The 15420-nt window shown below is 46.3% G+C and overlaps 1 protein-coding gene across 3 annotated transcripts in view; it reads left to right on the top strand.

Annotated features, from left to right (window-relative positions):
- Nucleotides 1–15420, top strand: part of LOC135056653 (alpha-2-macroglobulin-like protein 1) — a 342531-nt gene that overhangs the window by 102950 nt on the left and 224161 nt on the right. For 2 of the 3 annotated variants that reach the window (XM_063962096.1, XM_063962098.1), the window contains one exon: nucleotides 1343–1449. The exons of the other annotated variant lie outside the window; for it this stretch is intronic. In XM_063962096.1, the coding sequence (XP_063818166.1) occupies nucleotides 1343–1449 (107 nt within the window). The remainder of the gene's footprint in view (nucleotides 1–1342; nucleotides 1450–15420) is intronic. 3 annotated transcript variants of the gene reach the window in all.

The following is a 15420-nucleotide window of genomic DNA, read 5'->3' as shown; positions in this document are numbered from 1 at the left end:
ACCCGCCTGCTTTGCTGGCTTATTTAACACATAACAGCAAACAGTCTGTGTATAATGCTATGGCCCTTTAAGGCTGCTACTTGCACTGTATAACCAGAGGGAAGAAAAGAAAAAGGAAAAACTTGCAGTTTAAACACTGGTATACTTACCGACAGTTTCTACTGTACACTGTGGCCTTGCTCGCATTCTCCACCACTTGTGACAAGGATCACACACACGGGGACTTAGATGAACACTTTCAGTTTTTATTTTGCACAGCAGGTTACCACATAGCAAGTTGATTCCATATAATCGGTATTACAGGCAGTAACATACAGGTACTCACAGCATAGCAGACTCTTGATAGGCTCCAGTGGTCCCTAGTCTAACCCACACAACCTGGCCTATCACTCGGGTAGCTATTCCACCATTGAGAGCAAGGTGACCCTGTCTTGGAAAGCCTTATATCAGGAAATCCCAGGTGCTGCTGATCACACACCTGGGAGTCTGCTACTGCTTCTAAAACCTGTTCTGGATCCTCCACATTACTTTTACATGGAAAACTGCTGTCTCTGCCACAATATATACAATCTCCAAACTCCAGCACTCACTGAAAACCACAGGAAACTGTACCTGGTGCCCTCCTCACAAAAAGCCGTGAGCTATGTGTAATACATCCTCCAATGGCGGCACTCAGGAAAGGAAAAAAGACTCATACAGCAGCTTGTTAGGCAACGTTTCAGCGCTTCCTTGCGCTTTTATCAAGCCAATTGGCCCAGTAAAATATGCCAATCCCAAGAACTGCTTAGTAGTTGCAGTGACTTACCATATGAAGCGCTCCCTGCAAATCACAGCCAGATAGGCAGAACTGGGGGATGTGTTTCTTACCCTGGGACTGCCAATCCATCTGTAATAGCAGAGAGAATACTTCCCATAGGAAGCCACTCCCCTGGTATAATGTCAGCTCTATCTGGCTTCTATGGGCTGCAGCTGATGCAGTCCCTAGAAGCCAACCTGTTAAGCAGTGCCAGAGTTAAGACCCGCCCCTAAGTCCCACCTCCCAGTGATGTCTGCCATGAATCACCGGGAGAGCAGGGAAAAGAGGGCTGCAGACCCTCCGGCCGAGCAGATAAAAACCACCAATGGTACCATCATTATTTTCCCACAGATTTGTGCATACATAATGGACTCTGGCACAATGTTTAGCAAGCAGACATGCTGGCTAAGTGAGGATGTCTCAGTGTACAATACCCAATCATCCTACTACCTTTGGCTACAGCAGAATCTATTGCCGTTGAACAGGCGTGGAACTCTTGTTTATCCCTCAGTATCTTCTTACATTCTAGGTGTTGTTTTTTCACAGGTTACATGGAGAAGGCATCAGAGGGTTTCCTCATTCATGTTTCCGACAAAATGGATTTTGAGGACATTGCACAGTATTACCAGAAAGGAATCCCTTTTACTGTCAAGGTAAGGGAATGAGTCTAGAATAGCTTTTTGCAACATGAGATCTCAGTTACAATCATGTAGTCATTCAAAAGTGCATAAATACTGTATTTCTTAATAATTATTCCATCGCTTTCCACAGAGATAAATCTCCCCTCAAAAAATAACTCGTATGAAATTGGGGACTGTACATGGGTGTCTTGGTGTACTCGTGTGTGTCTGTGTCAGAGTGTGTGTGTGTGTGTGTGTGTGTGTGTATCTATCTCTCTTTGCCTGTTTAGTAAGAAAAAAACATTTATGGGGATGCGGTCAGGATGCCGGCTGTCAAGATCCCCGCAGTCTAAATACCAGCCCCGGGATCCCAACATTCTTCAGAATCCCAACATCGGAACTCCGAATAGATCAGCATCCCGACGCCTTAATCTCGACAGCTGCCATCCCGACCGGAAGCATCCCTGTGTTTTTAGGTTTAGGGCCGGGGAGGGGGGTTAGGTTTAGGTGTCAGCCAGGGGGTAACGGTTAGGCTGCGTGGGGGGGGGGGGTAGGGTTAGGCTGCGGGGAGGGTGGGTTAGGCACCCCCAGGGGAGGTTAGGGTTAGGTTAAGGAAGCGAAGACGGGAGTTGGGATTAGGCACCTCCGCGGTGGGGGGGGGTTAGGCACTAAAGGGGGAGGATAGGGTTAGGGGGGTTGGGAGAGGGGAAAACACCCCTTACTCATGCCTGTCAGTCTTCTCATCAGCAGGTTCCCGGCTTTGGTTTTTAGATTCATACTGATCCCCATTTATGCTAACATGGACACTGCTACGAGATAGAGAGCACAGAGGACATGTATTGTATAATTCATTATAGAGGGTGTCGATGATTAAAGTTCACATATTACAAGCAGTCTACAGCAAAATATACTTATCAGAATGTCACTAAATTTCAATATGTCTTAATGATGCCATGGAGAAGAAATTCAGGGCAATAAACAATAATTAAAAAAATCATCACCAGGGGGCGTTTTTCCACTTGTAAGGAATCAGATATGCAATATTTCTTTAGCATATCATCCTTTTATCACTATTTACAATAAACAACATACTGTACTTACAATATTTTTCATTCTCTTATGGAAATTCAAAATGACAAAAAATGTACAAGAACGTGCATTACTGGTGACGTTGTTCTATGAAAAAGCGAATTCAGCACTAGAGATGAGCGGGTTCGGTTCCTCGGAATCCGAACCCGCCCGAAATTCAGGTTTTTTTACACGGGTCCGAGCGACTCGGATCTTCCCGCCTTGCTCGGTTAACCCGAGCGCGCCCGAACGTCATCATCCCGCTGTCGGATTCTCGCGAGGCTCGGATTCTATCGCGAGACTCGGATTCTATATAAGGAGCCGCGCGTCGCCGCCATTTTCACACGTGCATTGAGATTGATAGGGAGAGGACGTGGCTGGCGTCCTCTCCGTTTATAGAGAAGAGAGTGAGACTAGAGTAGAGAGAGACATAGTATTTACTTTAGTAATTTTGGGGAGCATTAGGAGGAGTACTACTACTTGCTGAAGTGATAGTGTGACTGTATATCTGACTTGTGGGGGAGACAGTGGGGAGCAGTTAGAGTCTGAGAGCAGGAGTAAATATTTTAACGTACAGTGCACACTTTTGCTGCCAGAGTGCCACACTGCCATTGTGACCACACTGACCACCAGTATATATTGTGATTGTCTGCTTAGGAGTACTACTTGCAAGTTGCTGATAGTGTGACCAGTGACCTGACCACCAGTTTAATTAATCACCACCAGTTTAATATATATATATATATATATATATATATAATTGTATATAATATATATATAATTGTATACCACCTACCCGTGTTTTTTTTTTCTTTCTTCTTGATACATACTACTATAGTAGCTTACTGTAGCAGTCTGCGGTGCTGCTGAGCTGACAGTGTCCAGCAGGTCCGTCATCAGTCATTACATAATAAATATATATACCTGTCCGGCTGCAGTACTAGTGATATTATACATATATATATTAATTTCATCTCATTATCATCCAGTCTATATTAGCAGCAGACACAGTACGGTAGTCCACGGCTGTAGCTACCTCTGTGTCGGCAGTCGCTGGTCCATCCATAATTGTATACCACCTACCCGTGGTTTTTTTTTTTCTTTCTTCTTGATACATACTACTATAGTAGCTTACTGTAGCAGTCTGCGGTGCTGCTGAGCTGACAGTGTCCAGCAGGTCCGTCATCAGTCATTACATAATAAATATATATACCTGTCCGGCTGCAGTACTAGTGATATTATATATATATATATATTAATTTCATCTCATTATCATCCAGTCTATATTAGCAGCAGTCACAGTACGGTAGTCCACGGCTGTAGCTACCTCTGTGTCGGCAGTCGCTGGTCCATCCATAATTGTATACCACCTACCCGTGTTTTTTTTTTTCTTTCTTCTTGATACATACTACTATAGTAGCTTACTGTAGCAGTCTGCGGCGCTGCTGAGCTGACAGTGTCCAGCAGGTCCGTCATCAGTCATTACATAATAAATATATATACCTGTCCGGCTGCAGTACTAGTGATATTATATATATATATATATATTAATTTCATCTCATTATCATCCAGTCTATATTAGCAGCAGACACAGTACGGTAGTCCACGGCTGTAGCTACCTCTGTGTCGGCAGTCGCTGGTCCATCCATAATTGTATACCACCTACCTGTGGTTTTTTTTTTTCTTTCTTCTTGATACATACTACTATAGTAGCTTACTGTAGCAGTCTGCGGTGCTGCTGAGCTGACAGTGTCCAGCAGGTCCGTCATCAGTCATTACATAATAAATATATATACCTGTCCGGCTGCAGTACTAGTGATATTATATATATATATATATTAATTTCATCTCATTATCATCCAGTCTATATTAGCAGCAGACACAGTACGGTAGTCCACGGCTGTAGCTACCTCTGTGTCGGCAGTCGCTGGTCCATCCATAAGTATACTAGTATCCATCCATCTCCATTGTTTACCTGAGGTGCCTTTTAGTTGTGCCTATTAAAATATGGAGAACAAAAATGTTGAGGTTCCAAAATTAGGGAAAGATCAAGATCCACTTCCACCTCGTGCTGAAGCTGCTGCCACTAGTCATGGCCGAGACGATGAAATGCCAGCAACGTCGTCTGCCAAGGCCGATGCCCAATGTCATAGTACAGAGCATGTAAAATCCAAAACACCAAATATCAGTAAAAAAAGGACTCCAAAATCTAAAATAAAATTGTCGGAGGAGAAGCGTAAACTTGCCAATATGCCATTTACCACACGGAGTGGCAAGGAACGGCTGAGGCCCTGGCCTATGTTCATGGCTAGTGGTTCAGCTTCACATGAGGATGGAAGCACTCAGCCTCTCGCTAGAAAAATGAAAAGACTCAAGCTGGCAAAAGCACCGCAAAGAACTGTGCGTTCTTCGAAATCACAAATCCACAAGGAGAGTCCAATTGTGTCGGTTGCGATGCCTGACCTTCCCAACACTGGACGTGAAGAGCATGCGCCTTCCACCATTTGCACGCCCCCTGCAAGTGCTGGAAGGAGCACCCGCAGTCCAGTTCCTGATAGTCAGATTGAAGATGTCAGTGTTGAAGTACACCAGGATGAGGAGGATATGGGTGTTGCTGGCGCTAGGGATGAAATTGACAAGGAGGATTCTGATGGTGAGGTGGTTTGTTTAAGTCAGGCACCCGGGGAGACACCTGTTGTCCGTTGGAGGAATAGGGCCGTTGACATGCCTGGTGAAAATACCCAAAAAATCAGCTCTTCGGTGTGGAAGTATTTCAACAGAAATGCGGACAACATTTGTCAAGCCATGTGTTGCCTTTGTCAAGCTGTAATAAGTAGGGGTAAGGACGTTAACCACCTCGGAACATCCTCCCTTATACGTCACCTGCAGCGCATTCATAATAAGTCAGTGACAAGTTCAAAAACTTTGGGCGACAGCGGAAGCAGTCCACTGACCAGTAAATCCCTTCCTCTTGTAACCAAGCTCACGCAAACCACCCCACCAACTCCCTCAGTGTCAATTTCCTCCTTCCCCAGGAATGCCAATAGTCCTGCAGGCCATGTCACTGGCAATTCTGACGAGTCCTCTCCTGCCTGGGATTCCTCCGATGCATCCTTGCGTGTAACGCCTACTGCTGCTGGCGCTGCTGTTGTTGCTGCTGGGAGTCGATGGTCATCCCAGAGGGGAAGTCGTAAGCCCACTTTTACTACTTCCACCAAGCAATTGACTGTCCAACAGTCCTTTGCGAGGAAGATGAAATATCACAGCAGTCATCCTGTTGCAAAGCGGATAACTGAGGCCTTGACAACTATGTTGGTGTTAGACATGCATCCGGTATCCGCCGTTAGTTCACAGGGAACTAGACAATTTCTTGAGGTAGTGTGCCCCCGTTACCAAATATCATCTAGGTTCCACTTCTCTAGGCATGCGATACCGAGAATGTACACGGACGTCAGAAAAAGACTCACCAGTGTCCTAAAAAATGCAGTTGTACCCAATGTCCACTTAACCACGGACATGTGGACAAGTGGAGCAGGGCAGGGTCAGGACTATATGACTGTGACAGCCCACTGGGTAGATGTATGGACTCCCGCCGCAAGAACAGCAGCGGCGGCACCAGTAGCAGCATCTCGCAAACGCCAACTCTTTCCTAGGCAGGCTACGCTTTGTATCACCGGTTTCCAGAATACGCACACAGCTGAAAACCTCTTACGGCAACTGAGGAAGATCATCGCGGAATGGCTTACCCCAATTGGACTCTCCTGTGGATTTGTGGCATCGGACAACGCCAGCAATATTGTGTGTGCATTAAATATGGGCAAATTCCAGCACGTCCCATGTTTTGCACATACCTTGAATTTGGTGGTGCAGAATTTTTTTAAAAACGACAGGGGCGTGCAAGAGATGCTGTCGGTGGCCAGAAGAATTGCGGGCCACTTTCGGCGTACAGGCACCACGTACAGAAGACTGGAGCACCACCAAAAACGCCTGAACCTGCCCTGCCATCATCTGAAGCAAGAAGTGGTAACGAGGTGGAATTCAACCCTATATATGCTTCAGAGGTTGGAGGAGCAGCAAAAGGCCATTCAAGCCTATACAATTGAGCACGATATAGGAGGTGGAATGTACCTGTCTCAAGCGCAGTGGAGAATGATTTCAACGTAGTGCAAGGTTCTGCAACCTTTTGAACTTGCCACACGTGAAGTCAGTTCAGACACTGCCAGCCTGAGTCAGGTCATTCCCCTCATCAGGCTTTTGCAGAAGAAGCTGGAGGCATTGAAGGACGAGCTAAAAGGGAGCGATTCCGCTAGGCATGTGGGACTTGTGGATGGAGCCCTTAATTCGCTTAACAAGGATTCACAGGTGGTCAATCTGTTGAAATCAGAGCACTACATTTTGGTCACCGTGCTCGATCCTAGATTTAAAACCTACCTTGGATCTCTCTTTCCGGCAGACACAAGTCTGCTGGGGTTCAAAGACCTGCTGGTGACAAAATTGTCAAGTCAAGCGGAACGCGACCTGTCAACATCTCCTCCTTCACATTCTCCCGCAACTGGGGGTGCGAGGAAAAGGCTCAGAATTCCGAGCCCACCCGCTGGCGGTGATGCAGGGCAGTCTGGAGCGACTGCTGATGCTGACATCTGGTCCGGATTGAAGGACCTGACAACGATTACGGACATGTCGTCTACTGTCACTGCATATGATTCTCTCCCCATTGAAAGAATGGTGGAGGATTATATGAGTGACCGCATCCAAGTAGGCACGTCAGACAGTCCGTACTTATACTGGCAGGAAAAAGAGGCAATTTGGAGGCCCTTGCACAAACTGGCTTTATTCTACCTAAGTTGCCCTCCCACAAGTGTGTACTCCGAAAGAGTGTTTAGTGCCGCCGCTCACCTTGTCAGCAATCGGCGTACGAGGTTACTTCCAGAAAATGTGGAGAAGATGATGTTCATCAAAATGAATTATAATCAATTCCTCCGTGGAGACATTGACCAGCAGCAATTGCCTCCACAAAGTACACAGGGAGCTGAGATGGTGGATTCCAGTGGGGACGAATTGATAATCTGTGAGGAGGGGGATGTACACGGTGATATATCGGAGGATGATGATGAGGTGGACATCTTGCCTCTGTAGAGCCAGTTTGTGCAAGGAGAGATTAATTGCTTCTTTTTCGTGGGGGTCCAAACCAACCCGTCATTTCAGTCACAGTCGTGTGGCAGACCCTGTCACTGAAATGATGGGTTGGTTAAAGTGTGCATGTCCTGTTTATACAACATAAGGGTGGGTGGGAGGGCCCAAGGACAATTCCATCTTGCACCTCTTTTTTCTTTCATTTTTATTTGCGTCATGTGCTGTTTGGGGAGTGTTTTTTGGAAGGGCCATCCTGCGTGACACTGCAGTGCCACTCCTAGATGGGCCAGGTGTTTGTGTCGGCCACTAGGGTCGCTTATCTTACTCACACAGCTACCTCATTGCGCCTCTTTTTTTCTTTGCGTCATGTGCTGTTTGGGGAGTGTTTTTTGGAAGGGCCATCCTGCGTGACACTGCAGTGCCACTCCTAGATGGGCCAGGTGTTTGTGTCGGCCACTAGGGTCGCTTAGCTTAGTCATCCAGCGACCTCGGTGCAAATTTTAGGACTAAAAATAATATTGTGAGGTGTGAGGTATTCAGAATAGACTGAAAATGAGTGGAAATTATGGTTTTTGAGGTTAATAATACTTTGGGATCAAAATGACCCCCAAATTCTATGATTTAAGCTGTTTTTTTAGTGTTTTTTGAAAAAAACACCCGAATCCAAAACACACCCGAATCCGACAAAAAAAATTCGGTGAGGTTTTGCCAAAACGCGGTCGAACCCAAAACACGGCCGTGGAACCGAACCCAAAACCAAAACACAAAACCCGAAAAATTTCAAGTGCACATCTCTATTCAGCACCAGAAGCTTTGTGGAGATTTAGGTTGTTGAAAGATCTTCGAATTCTTCACATTTTTGGCCCTGAATTTCCTTCCCATGGCCTCATTAAGATGTACTGAAAATTTTGGGATGTGGCCTGGCGTCTGAGAGAGGAGGTAATATGCTCTCTGAGCATGCCTAAAATAGCTTCAAACCACACTCCTGGGGCTGCATTTACCTCACTGCACCTTCCAGCCACCTTCCAAGCCCCCCCTTGGACCAGCCAGGACAGAGCAGTAGAGCCAAACTCTCTCGCAGGTTGTGGCCTACCCGACCCTCCAGAGTCGGGTTCTGGATTGCCCTGTGTGTCCCCCGCAGACGACCAGAGCCTCGGAATCAGGTCCGCTGAGTGCCTCTGCCCAGCAGACGCAACTTCTATCTGCCTGGAAGACCTGATCTCCCGCTGCTGTGCGGCTGGCCGCCCACAGACCTTCAGTGACGGCCCGGCGGCCTTATGGTAGCGGCGGGGGCAAACTGACTGCCCAGCGGCGGCGGTCATATTGCGGCTCCCTCCTCCCACCAACCCCTGCATCTCTTAAGCCCGGAGGGCCTATGGTGAAGCCCTGGATACTGGTAGGTCTGTACTCAATGCCCCTTAGGTATACTCCACAATGCCGAAGGTCAGTGAGGACCTACAGGGGAAACATCCTCCCCACCCTGACTACCGTGTGGGGTCTACATTTACAGATGGAGCCACGCTCATCATGGCTTCTCTGCTGCGCCTAGGCACACCATGGTTTATTAGCATAAGCCTTTCATCTATTGTTCTCAGCTGCAATACAATACAGAGAGAACAATACATCAGGGGATTAAGTCATTACAGTAGGAGATTAAGTCCAACTGCCCTGGCTCAGTTAATACTATTAAAGGATAAGATAAAGATGGCTCCATCTGTACATGGCCATCTTGCTAGCTTCTGAATCTCTCCTCCCCTCAACAGTGCTGGTAGTACTATACTGTGGAACTTTATTGACAACCTACCTATTAACGTAGGTAGCATTATTGTCCTGTTTGTCTGAATATGGACGAGGTCATCTATAGCGCATTTTGTGCTTGTCTGGTGACTTTCTGTCTCTACCTGGGAAGCTACATACCCTGCATAATTACCCTTACCTCACCTTGTTCTGCTCTGCCTTGGGTCTTCCAAAAATCGAAATACCAGACTGGGAAGGCATGACACCGCATTTCGAATTACCCCAATGCATCAAGAATCACACCTCATGGCAGAAAGTACAAAGCTCCAAGAAGTAGTCCCTCGATGTGCCAGACGTTTCTGATATAGGTCACACTTGACTGCACCATTCTTGCTGATCGAGCTTAATATTATTGATAAACTCTAGATGCCTCTACTGGCGGTGAGATCTTTCTTGTTTTCAAGCTTCTCATTTCAATGTTTGTTTGCTCATCTCCGTGTGTAGGCTCCACCTACATTGTGCATTTAGCATGTTGTGTTACCTATTGCATTAATATATAAGATGTTTATAGTTACAAAATTAATTTATTATGCCTTTTGATGTTGATTCCCTTATCCCCCCTACCCGCTCACTATGGTACTACTTCTTGGGACTCTGGTTTATTCAATTAACCGGTACTTCCACGGTGGATTTTTAATTGTTTTCACTGGTTTTTCCTCCATTTTTATCTTCTCTGTTGAGCCTTCTCATTTTTTCTTTCTTTCCTCCCCTCTGACCATTCTGGGAACTGACGAAAGAGAGCCTATACTTTGTTACCATGACCTCATTAGCAACAAGAAATATATCCTTGATTAATGCTCAGAGCCTTCACATCCCAGAAAAAAATCTAAATTACTTAAACCACTCTGGGCAGATAAGATTGATATTTCTCTGATACAAGAGATGCATATTAAACTTAATGCTCGCGACCCCTCTCTTACTGACCGTTACTTCCCAACTGCTTACTTTAGCAATAGCCCTGAGGGAAAGACCAAGGGTGTAGCAATCTTGTTCTCAAAAAGACAATGGGCCAGATGCATCATCGCTTGGAAAGTGATAAAATGGACAGCCAATCAGCTCCTAACTGTCATTTTTCAAACACGGCCTGTGACGTGGCAGTTAGGCCCTGATTGGCTGGCCCTTTTTCTTTCTCCATTTTATCACTCTCCAAGCGATGATGCATCTAGCCCTTCATCTTACTGATGTATCACAACATAGACTGGTGCCTGGGAGATTGCTATTGTTAAACTGTTTGATTTTTCTAACAAGTTACACCTTTATTGTAGTATACGCTCCCAATCAAGCACAACATCATTTTTTCACATCTCATCTTCCACACATTAATCCTCTTTTGAAAGGTATAATTGTACTAGGTGTCGATCTTGATTGGACACTTGACCCCCTACTAGACTTTTTTAAGCAAAAACATTGTCTAGTCCGAAAGGTTTTTCATGGGCACCAGCTGGCTGATACCTTGAGGGTCCTGCATCCCACTGGGGATTACTAATTCTTTTCCCATCCCCATCAGGTTTACTCTTGCTTGGATTATCTATTCCTCAGTCATAGACTCCTTCCCTTGCTCATGGATGCATCCATTGGTTTGATCTCTCCGTGTGTACCCCCCTTTAGTCTTCTCAAATCCATAAGACATATATAGGGAGACAAGAGGAGGATAATAGTGTAATACCATTTAAGTCAATCAAAAGTTAAAATAGACACAATTCATTAGCAGCGTACCGTAATCAGCGGTGTATAGTGCACACCAAGTCAAGCTTAGCAGGAAAACTTTCTTAGGTACCTCCCTGGACCAGAAATCCACCATTAGAGTCCTGGCTTTTTGGTCTGCTGCCACTGATGTGTATTCCTTCCCACTATGTCAGTTCCACATCACTCCCTAGGATAAAGGTTGTGGCGTCTCAATGAATCTCTATTGCACGATGCACAATGCAAGGCTGAGCTTGATAGGCTTTAGCTGACTATGGCCCTCATTCCGAGTTGATCGCTCGTTAGCTGTTTTTAGCAGCCAGGCAAATGCACAGTCGCTGCCCACAGTGGAGTGTATTTTCGTTTTGGAAGAGTGCGTACGCCTGCGCAGCTGAGCGGCTGCAAACACATTTTGTGCAGAACAAGACCAGCCCTGTAGTTACTTATTCTGTGCAATGATTGCTGCGAGGAATGACACGGTAATGACGTCAGATACCTGCCCAGCAAATGCCCAGCCACGCCTGCGTTTTCCCAAACACTCCCAGAAAATGGTCAGTTGCCACCCAGAAACTCCCACTTCCTGTCAATCTCCTTGCGGCCGCCAGTGTGACTGAAAGCGTCGCTAGAGCCTGTGCAAAACCACGATGCTCTTTGTACCCGTACGCCACGCGTGCGCATTGCGGTACATGTGCATGCTCAGTTTACGCTTTTTTTTAAATGATCGCTACGCAGCGAACAATAGCAGCTAGCGATCAACTCGGAATGAGGGCCTATATTGCTACAAACAACACTATGGGAGGCACATAAGTGTGTTCTCCGAGGCAAACTTATCCAACTTGGATCTTATTTGAAAAAGCAAAAAACTACACGAATAGCAAGCTTATTGCAGCAAATGAAACTCCTCGAGACACTTCCCACAAATCCTCTAAATCCACGTCTGTATATGTATATATCCATACACAATTAAACAAATTAGTCTCAGACCGTATACAACACTCTGTTCATAGATGCAAACGTCTGTTTTACCAATGGGGTAATAAGCCAGGATGATTGCTAGCCCGCACTCAGCCTCATTTATTAGTTACATGAAAGATAATAAGGGCATGTCCCACTTTAAAACCCAGATATAATCTTGCTTTAAACAATATTTTATATATTTATATATATATATATATATATATATATATATGTGGCTCAGGTAGTGCAGCTCATCCAGGATGGCACATCAATGTGAGCTGTGGCAAGAAGGTTTGCTGTGTCTGTCAGCGTAGTGTCCAGAGCATGGAGGCGCTACCAGGAGACAGGCCAGTACATCAGGAAACGTGGAGGAGGCCGTAGGAGGGCAACAACCCAGCAGCAGGATCGCTACCTCCGCCTTTGTGCAAGGAGGAACAGGAGGAGCACTGCCAGAGCCCTGCAAAATGACCTCCAGCAAGCCACAAATGTTCATGTGTCTACTCAAACGATCAGAAACAGACTCCATGAGGGTGGTATGAGGGCCCGACGTCCACAGGTGGGGGTTGTGCTTACAGCCCAACACCGTGCTGGACGTTTGGCATTTGCCAGAGAACACCAAGATTGGCAAATTCGCCACTGGCGCCCTGTGCTCTTCACAGATGAAAGCAGGTTCTCACTGAGCACATGTGACAGACGTGACAGAGTCTGGAGACGCCAAGGAGAACGATCTGCTGCCTGCAACATCCTCCAGCATGACCGGTTTGGCAGTGGGTCAGTAATGGTGTGGGGTGTCATTTCTTTGAGGGGCCGCACAGCCCTCCATGTGCTCGCCAGAGGTAGCCTGACTGCCATTAGGTACCGAGATGAGATCCACAGCCCCCTTGTGAGACCATATGCTGGTGCGGTTAGCCCTGGGTTCCTCCTAATGCAAGACAATGCTAGACCTCATGTGGCTGGAGTGTGTCAGCAGTTCCTGCAAGACAAAGGCATTGATGCTATGGACTGGCCCGCCCGTTCCCCAGACCTGAATCCAATTGAGCACATCTGGGACATCATGTCTCGCTCCATCCACTAACGCCACGTTGCACCACAGACTGTCCAGGAGTTGGCGGATGCTTTAGTCCAGGTCTGGGAGATCCCTCAGGAGACCATCCGCCACCTCATCAGGAGCATGCCCAGGCGTTGTAGGGAGGTCATACAGGCATGTGGAGGCCACACACACTACTGAGCCTCATTTTGACTTGTTTTAGGGACATTACATCAAAGTTGGATCAGCCTGTAGTGTGTTTTTCCACTTTAATTTTGAGTGTGACTCCAAATCCAGACCTCCATGGGTTAATAAATTTGATTTCCATTGATAATTTTTGTGTGATTTTGTTGTCAGCACATTCAACTATGTAAAGAACAAAGTATTTAATAAGAATATTTCATTCATTCAGATCTAGGATGTGTTATTTTAGTGTTCCCTTTATTTTTTTGAGCAGTGTATATATATATATATATATATGTGAAAAAATACTTAATGGAGCACCAGAAATGTGTGCGGGGCAGCTTTAACTGGTTAAATTCCCTAAAGGTGTCACCACACCACATACAATGTTTCAAAAAGGGAAGTCGGGAACATATATTCCTATATAAGCGCCACATTAATACAATTCAACAGAAGGGTAAGAATCAGGGACGTGCAGTCAGGGGAGGCAGTGCCTCACATGTCATGCTCCCTCTCATACTCACAGTTCTCACTATAAAAATGGGGATCCTGACTGAAAGTCGACAGTAACTAGGTCGACAATGTCTAGGTCGACCACTATTGGTCGAAAGTAACTAGGTCGGCAGGGTGTCTAGGTCGACAGGGTCTTTAGATCGACATGTTCTAGGTCAAAAGGTCGACATGAATTTTTCACAATTTTTATCTTTTTTTGAACTTTTTCATACTTAACAATCCACGTGGACTACGATTGGAACGGTAATCTGTGCCGAGCGAAGCGGCAGCGGAGCGAAGGCACCATGCCCAAAGCATGGCGAGCGAAGCGAGCCATGCGAGGGGACGCAGTGCACTAATTGGGGTTCCCGGTCACTCTACGAAGAAAACGACACCAAAATAACATTAAAAACTCATGTCGACCTTTTGACCTGTCGACCTAGAACATGTCGACCTAAAGACCCTGTCGACCTAGACACCCTGTCGACCTAGTTACTGTCGACCAATAGTGGTCGACCTAGACATTGTCGACCTAGTTACTGTCGACTTTCAATACCACACCCATAAAAATGATTGGGATAACACAAAGAAGATATTTATAATTTATAAGCATCTTCTTTGTAGCAATACAATCATCTTTATAGATAAAACTTACCAGAGTTGCAGAGCTCCTGGAACTGCAGGGAGAGATAGAGATGAGGCAACTGCAGCTCAGCCTCATCTCTCACACTGTCGGACACTGCCTGTACAGATGGGCGAGGCTACACAGCAGCCAATCAGACCTCATAGAACAGAGAAATGTGAAGCATGCCTCACAGTGGTGTGTGAGCTCTGATGGACATCTTAGATTGGTCATGTGACCAATCCAGGAAGTGAAGGAAGGCAGACACCGAAGCTGAGCATTGTGGCAGGAGAGGAGGGAAATGGGGACCCGCAGTGCCAGCAGCAGCCATCCGTGCACAGTGACTGGGGTGAGTAGCTGCCAGGACCTGGACCGTGTGTGTGTCATCTGTAGTGTGTGTAACATTTGTAGTGAGTGTGGGGACAGGACTGTGTGTGTGTGTGTGTGTGTGTGTGTGTGTGTGTGTGTGTGTGTGTGTGTGTGTGATCTGTAGTGAGTGTGGGGACAGGACTGTGTGTGTGTGTGTGTGTGTGTGTGTGTGTGTGTGTGTGTGTGTGTGTGTGTATGTGTGTGTGTGTGTGTGTGTGTGTGTGTGTGTGTGTGTGTAATCTATAGTGAGTGTGGGGACAGGACTGTGTGTGTGTGTGTAATCTGTAGTGTGTGTGTGTGGTATCTGTGGGAAGTGCTCTCCCTCCCCAGATGCTGCTGACTATATCACTGATGACTGTATTGCTCTGTGTAACCTGCTGCACCAGGCCAGATGTGTTTCTGCAGGTGAGGGGGCAATGGGGGGCACCTCACTGCACCAGTTTACTCACAACACTAGGGTGAAGGCTGTGGCCTGGCTATTACTGTATGTATGTTCTCCCTGTGTTTGCATGGATGTAGTGCAGGGACATAAGAGTCAAATTGTGTAGGGGTGAAACAGGCTCCTGGCTCTGAGAGCCTCCACCATTTGTGCCTCCCCAGCCTCTGACCTCACCGCACGTCACTGGTAAGAATATACTGTACATTCCTTATATATTCTTCTTTGAAATCTTCT

This window comes from Pseudophryne corroboree, chromosome 3 (assembly GCF_028390025.1).
Source record: "Pseudophryne corroboree isolate aPseCor3 chromosome 3, aPseCor3.hap2, whole genome shotgun sequence".
Classification (NCBI taxonomy): Eukaryota; Metazoa; Chordata; class Amphibia; order Anura; family Myobatrachidae; genus Pseudophryne; species Pseudophryne corroboree.
This window is presented reverse-complemented; position numbering and strand designations above follow the sequence as displayed.